The sequence below is a fragment of the Sabethes cyaneus genome, chromosome 1 (assembly GCF_943734655.1).
Source record: "Sabethes cyaneus chromosome 1, idSabCyanKW18_F2, whole genome shotgun sequence".
Taxonomy (NCBI): domain Eukaryota; kingdom Metazoa; phylum Arthropoda; class Insecta; order Diptera; family Culicidae; genus Sabethes; species Sabethes cyaneus.
In genome coordinates this window covers 79,921,364-79,928,752 of record NC_071353.1, presented here as the reverse complement: position 1 = coordinate 79,928,752, position 7,389 = coordinate 79,921,364, and the positions used below count along the sequence as shown (strand labels likewise).

The following is a 7,389-nucleotide window of genomic DNA, read 5'->3' as shown; positions in this document are numbered from 1 at the left end:
AACGCTTTGACAGCACTTCGATTAAAACTGAGTGCTAATCGACCTGAGCCAGGTTAATTTATGAATTCGCTATAAGTCCCGCTGTCCGACTTGAAATCCCGCTAAATCTAGCGGGAAAACCGCTGATCTGGCAACGCTGGTGCTAACAGGTGCCAACCAAACAAATTTAACATTTGTCAGCAAAATTGATTGTGTGCGCACCAAAAATGCACCGTTGACGAACGTACAGAAAAACATCCTTGAGGACCAAAAAGTACACGTACATGATGAAAATGGGAGAATGTATACCAACACGGTAGCATCGCAAATTAAGAATCAACCGTCGTTTAATGGCCTTAGCAGCAAATCCTATCACAAGTTTCATCATCAGGCGGCTTGGGCACCAAGTCCAGTCATTCGCAGGGCGGACTGTGTAAGTAATTTTATCTCCTGAAGGAAAATATATGATTTTGATCTCTTTTTTCTCACACAGTCTTATAATACAACTTAAATGGTGGAATGTATGCTACATCTCCACAACTATGTGGGAAAATCGAAGGCAATGGTATCATTTCCGCCAAAGACATCCTGCACATCTCGTATAAAGTTGCCCGCTACGTTCTCCGCACAATCTTCAGCATGTCCCTGCGATAACAGGACATCAAAGCTAAAGTGGCCAGCTTGATCGAAGTGCTTTGAAAAAAAGATTGCAGCCCACCAATATGGACCATTGGGGTGCCCTTGTTATAAATTATGTTTTTAATTATATTTTATTAAATTATATATTAATTTATTGATAATATCACAAAAATAAAGAAAAAAAATAATATTTAATAATTATATTTTATTAAATCATATTGCGGTTATTTACATAAATTTTCATCCTGTTGCGGCGGTAACCCGCATCGTCAATCACCGCAACGAGAACAAGGAAAGGTGGCCAAATATTTTTTGGTTTATATGTGCAATTGTTACTGATGCTTTAGCAACTAAAACTACATAAAAAACGTCTTTTAGCATCTTACATTCAAAAATATGTATTATATAAATTCATTGAATATCATAAGTATAAAAATATGTGTATGTTGGAGACGACTCTATTCTGTCGGAGTGCCCCACCTGTATGAGCGCTCCGTACGACGCTGGGCTCTCCAGTGACAGTTCCCTGTCACTATAGGATGATGCTGGTAGGCGCTTATATGTGTGTGTGATAACTGTCATAGTAAAATGACTTCCGTTTTTATATTAACCAGTAGAGCGTTACACGCGACATGTTTTAGCCAGTAAGATAATACACGTTTTATATGTTAAATACCGTGTCTTTCGCTCCCTATGAGGGATAGTTTATTTCTATACCCGAACACCTCGTCAAACACAAAAGTGGCGACGATTGGGTCGGTTTTGTTTTGCGGTTTTCGCGAGTGTCAGTGATCGTGGAAAATATAACCAACAATTCCGTCACCCCCACGCAAAAGACGGAGGGGAGAGATGTCATTCTCCCAGGAAAACGGCCAGCCGCAGCTCCAAGATGCGGACCGTCAGCGGATCCAGCAACATCCCGGACAGGTCCCTCAACAGCAGCAGCAACCACCGTTCGTACCTCCTCCGCACCCGCAGCAACAGCAGCAGTCCACAGATAACCTCTTCGCACAGATGATGCACATGATGCAGCAGCAGCAGGCACAATATCAGCAGCAGTTGAACCAGCTTCTTCTCCGGCAACAGCAGAATGAACAGCGATCGGAAGAACGGTTCCAGCAGAGCGAAGAACGGCATCAGGCATTCCTTCGCACCATAACGTCATCAATAAATGTGCAAGTACCACCTAACCCCGAACAAATTTTGGACTCTCTTGCGGGGAACATCAAAGAGTTTCATTATGAAGTAGAAAGCAATCTCACTTTCGCTAGTTGGTATTCGCGCTACGATGATCTCTTTGCGAAAGACGCCTTTCGTTTAGATGACCCAGCCAAAGTCCGTCTACTCTTACGGAAGATGGGTGCAGTGGAACACGAAAGGTATGCCAGTTTTATCCTTCCCAAGTTGCCAAAGGATTTTACATTCGCCCAAACAGTGGAGAAATTAAATGGGCTTTTTAGTGCGAAAGAGTCCGTTATCAGTCGTCGGTATAGATGCCTTCAAGTTTTCAAAAATCCGACGGAGGATCACGTTGCGTTTGCCTGCCGAGTGAATAAATCCTGTGTCCAGTTCGAGCTAGGAAAGCTCACCGAAGAAGAGTTTAAGTGTCTAATTTACGTCTGCGGACTCAAATCAGAAAATGACGCTGAACTACGAACGCGACTCCTCTCAAAAAATCGAGGAAAAACATGACGTCACTCTAGAACAGTTGTCGGAGGAAAGCCAGCGATTAGACAACCTTCGACACGATAACGCAATGATCGAGACTGCTTCTGGTTTCGGTCAAGTCAATGCAGTGAAACGTCATTTCAGGAAACGAGAAAATCTGGCAACCAAAACCGATACAAGTGATAGCAAAAACGGCAAAAACAAACCCAAATCACCGTGTTGGTTTTGTGGCTCGTTTCATTACACTCGCTATTGCACGTTTAAGAGTCATAAATGTTCCGATTGTGGCATAATCGGGCATCGGGAAGGATTCTGTGCAAGTGCGAAGTCGCGAAGATCATCAAAGAATCGGAAAAAGTATACAGTATCCAGCAAAATTGTAACAGTGAATGTTTGTGGTGTCGAAACACGCAGATTTGTTCCAGTATCGTTCCCCGGCGGTGAGACGCAGTTGCAGCTTGATACAGCCTCCGACATAACAGTGATCGATAAAAATATTTGGCGGAAGATTGGAAGTCCAGCGTTAGTGCCAGCAACAGTGAAAGCTAAAACAGCTTCGGGAAGTGTTTTGCCTCTTGCGGGTGAATTTTGTTGTGACATTACTATTGGAAACAAAACCCGCAATGCAGTGATACGTGTGACAGATAAACAATTGCAACTTCTCGGATCTGATTTAGTGGACAGTTTCGGACTATGGTCAGTGCCGATGGATACATTTTGTCGTCAAGTATCCAGTTCCCCAGTACCTATTAATTCCCTGAAAAAAACATTCCCGAAGCTGTTCAGTGAAAAGCTTGGCCTGTGCCAAAAGACTAAAATAAACCTGGAACTGAAAGAACAGTGCAAACCAGTTTTCTGCCCGAAACGTCCTGTTGCGTATGCAATGCTAGACACTGTGAATCAAGAGCTCGATCGTCTCGAGCAATTGAATATCATTTCGCCGGTGGATTATTCGGAGTGGGCCGCTCCGATAGTGGTAGTGCGCAAGGCAAACGGTTCGATTAGGATCTGCGGAGACTATTCGACGGGACTGAATGCCGCCTTGCAACCTCATCAATACCCGCTTCCCCTTCCGGAGGATATTTTCGCCAAACTGGCTAACTGCAAAGTATTCAGCCAGATTGATCTCTCCGATGCTTTCCTGCAGGTGGAAATTGATGAAGCAAGCCGTGGTCTGTTAACGGTAAACACTCACCGTGGACTGTACCACTACAACCGCCTCCCACCAGGTGTGAAGATCGCTCCAGGAGCATTCCAGCAGCTCATCGACACGATGCTCGCCGGTCTCAAGGGAACATCCGGCTATATGGACGACGTCGCAGTCGGTGGTGAAAACGAAGAGGAGCACGACCGTAATCTGAAAGCGGTCCTACAGCGCATTGAAGATTTCGGATTTACGATCCGAGCGGAAAAATGTTCATTCCGAAAACGTCAGATTCAGTATCTGGGCCACGTCATCGACCAAAAAGGGTTGCGCCCGGATCCATCGAAAATAGAAGCGATTACCAAGCTATCGCCTCCCACTGACGTCTCTGGCGTCCGCTCGTTCCTCGGTGCAATCAACTATTATGGAAAGTTTGTGCCGAACATGCGGATGTTGCGCTATCCTCTCGACAACCTGCTCAAGTCAGAAGCAAAATTCGAGTGGAATCAAGATTGTCAGCAAACATTCGACAATTTCAAACGAATTCTCTCGTCGGACCTGCTTCTCACCCACTACAATCCGAAGTTGGACATCATTGTGACAGCTGATGCTTCATCCATTGGCCTCGGAGCAACGATCAGCCACATTTTTCCAGATGGTTCAGTAAAAGTGGTGCAGCACGCTTCAAGAGCACTCACCAAGGCGGAACAAAACTACAGTCAGCCGGATCGCGAAGGTCTGGCCATTATATTTGCTGTCACCAAGTTCCACAAAATGCTGTTTGGTCGGCATTTCCGTCTGCAAACTGACCACGCTCCACTGCTGCGAATCTTCGGATCCAAGAAAGGCATTCCAGTCTACACTGCCAACAGACTTCAACGATTTGCCTTAACCCTACTACTGTATGACTTCGAGATCGAGTACGTGGCGACCAACAAGTTCGGTAACGCTGATGTCCTATCACGTCTCATCGATCAACATGCGAAACCAGAGGAAGACTACGTCATCGCCAGCATCCGCCTCGAAGACGATATCAGGTCTGTGGCCTCATGTTCAGCTAACACTCTTCCTCTCAGTTTCAGAGTCGTCGCACAGGGTACGCAGTCCGATCCACTCCTTCGCAAGGTTTTTCGGTACATCCGTGATGGTTGGCCACAATCGCAACTCATCGAACCGGAACTCAAGCGGTTCCAAGCCAGACAAGAATCGCTCAGCCTAGTGGACGGATGCATCCTGTTCGGAGAACGACTCGTTATTCCATCCCAGTACCGCAAGCAGTGCCTGAAACAACTACACCTCGGACATCCTGGCATCCACAGGATGAAGGCACTCTCCAGAAGCTATGTGTACTGGCCCTCGCTCGACGAAGAAGTACAGGCCTACGTCAAGACTTGCCCGCATTGTGCGTCCGTCGCGCGATCTCCTCCTCACATGGATCCTGTCCCATGGGCCAAAGCATCTGGTCCGTGGCAACGAGTGCATGTCGATTTCGCCGGTCCAGTCGAAGGCGAATATTATCTCATCGCCGTCGATAGCTTCTCTAAGTGGCCTGAAGTGGTACAAACTCGACGTATTACTGCTCACGCTACTATCAGTATCCTGCGTGGATTATTTGCTCGTCTTGGGATGCCCGAAATTTTAGTATCGGACAATGGAACGCAGTTCACCAGTGCTCAGTTCGCCGATTTCTGTATGTCAAATGGAATCGAACACGTACGAACAGCCCCGTTCCATCCACAGTCGAACGGGCAAGCCGAACGATTCGTGGATACGTTCAAACGCACCGTCAAGAAAATTCAAGAGGGGAGAGGAGACATCGAAGAAGCTTTGGACATATTCTTGCTGACCTACCGGAGCACGCCAAACCGCTCTTTACCGGAAAGCAAATCACCATCTAAAGTCATGTTTGGACGTCAAATCCGAACGTGCCTCGAGTTGCTTCGTCCGCCACCAGTTCGGAAGCCGGAACCAAAAGCCATTCCGGACAAACAGCCAAGGTGCTTCAGTAAAAGCGATCTAGTCTACGCCAAGGTCTATACACGAAACTGTTGGAAATGGGCACCAGGTGTCGTGTGTCAACGCCTGGGAGACGTCATGTACAATGTGTGGATTGAGAATCACCGAATGCTACGTTCACACATCAATCAGTTACGAAGCCGAACCGTGACCGATTCAGTACCCAGCCAGTCAGCGAACCCAGTCAGCAGTTGCAAACAGAAGCTAGCCTTGGATGTTCTACTTGAAGGCTGGAACTTGCCAGAACCTGGTCTGGCCTCTCTAGCTTCACTTCCTGATCCAGCTGCGCCAGTATCCGAGCCAGCTGCTACACAATCGTCTGGAACATTGCAAACTTCTACACCACAGCAAGCAGTGTCTAGTCCGCGGCCTGACCAGCCGCAGAATCCGGTGTTGAGTCCGTTGTCGTCTATCCAGTCTCCATCAACGTCAACATCAACATCATCAGCTTCAACCGAATTTGAATCAGCAGTTGAGGCAGATCCGGTGGAAAGAGTTCCTCGGCGATCTTCCAGAAATCGAAGGCCGCCGAAGTGGTTCGACCCGTACCACCTTTATTAAGAGGGGAGATGTTGGAGACGACTCTATTCTGTCGGAGTGCCCCACCTGTATGAGCGCTCCGTACGACGCTGGGCTCTCCAGTGACAGTTCCCTGTCACTATAGGATGATGCTGGTAGGCGCTTATATGTGTGTGTGATAACTGTCATAGTAAAATGACTTCCGTTTTTATATTAACCAGTAGAGCGTTACACGCGACATGTTTTAGCCAGTAAGATAATACACGTTTTATATGTTAAATACCGTGTCTTTCGCTCCCTATGAGGGATAGTTTATTTCTATACCCGAACACCTCGTCAAACACAAAAGTGTAAATATAGTAACAAAATTTAAGAAGTACGGAATGGGGTTGCAAATATCTAAACAATAGAAATTAATCTATTTGTATGGCAGCTCTGGACAAAAGCACATCCTTCAATATTTGGCGAGGTCAGCATTGGGCGATAATGTATCGATATAACTGGTACCGATATTCGTGAACGAAATATCGATAGTTTTTTTTTCGAAATAGTTGATTGCGGCATGCATATAACAGCTTTGTAAATGTTAACACGTTATAAAACAAGTCAAACGGAGTGTTATAAAACAAATGTAAAATGCAGATCGTCACGTGATGCGAGCATTTTTGCTGATTACCCAAGTAACCAATAAGCATTAGTATAAGCAGTAAATCAATCGTTTATTAGCATCCCTGGCGTTTTATACTGCAGGTTGCTGTTTATCTGCATTTTGATTGCATAACTGTTGCAAATTGGCATCCACAATTCTATTTAAATTCTTCTTGTTGGTAACTAGCTGCAAATAAGCATTGTCAGCACTATAAGATGGCTAGCAGTAAAGTAGCCGCATATTTTGCCAAAATAGCATTTAGATAGCATTTAAGGCAACTTAAATGCTTATTGGCTTGCATTTAAATTGCATTGGAAATGCTTATTGGTTACCTGGGTATGCTCTCAGCTGAGTATACGTATCGATATGTGAAAAATATCGATATTCAATTAACGAAAATTCGTCAGCTTCGCTCAATACAGAATTATTTTGACAGCTTGCTATGAACTTTCCGAGAATGAAAAGATTTCTTGCAAAGCACAATATTTTTATTCTTTAATAAAATTTAATATCACATCCAATGTAATATTACATACAGCAAATGAATTATCAACTTACATTTTATCATTTTAATCATTGAATATTACGTTGCAATTCATAATTTATAATATTAAATTCTGTTTGTATTTATATGCACGGAAACGTAATATTAATTTTGATACCCATTAAAAGGTAAATATTTATGTGATAGGTGATGAGATGTTATGTAATCCGTAATAAATGTAAAGCATATTTGCGTTATGTGAGGAACACATAAGGATCATGGTTAAACCAC

The 7,389-nt window shown here is 44.6% G+C and overlaps 1 protein-coding gene across 1 annotated transcript; it reads left to right on the top strand.

Moving 5' to 3' along the window:
- The first annotated feature begins 1,467 nt into the window (after nt 1-1,467).
- On the top strand, nt 1,468-6,007 carry LOC128745874 (uncharacterized protein K02A2.6-like). Its single transcript, XM_053842940.1, has 2 exons — nt 1,468-1,953; nt 2,255-6,007. The coding sequence occupies exons 1-2, from the start codon at nt 1,468-1,470 to the stop codon at nt 6,005-6,007; spliced, it is 4,239 nt and encodes a 1,412-aa protein (XP_053698915.1).
- Nucleotides 6,008-7,389: the final 1,382 nt, after the last annotated feature.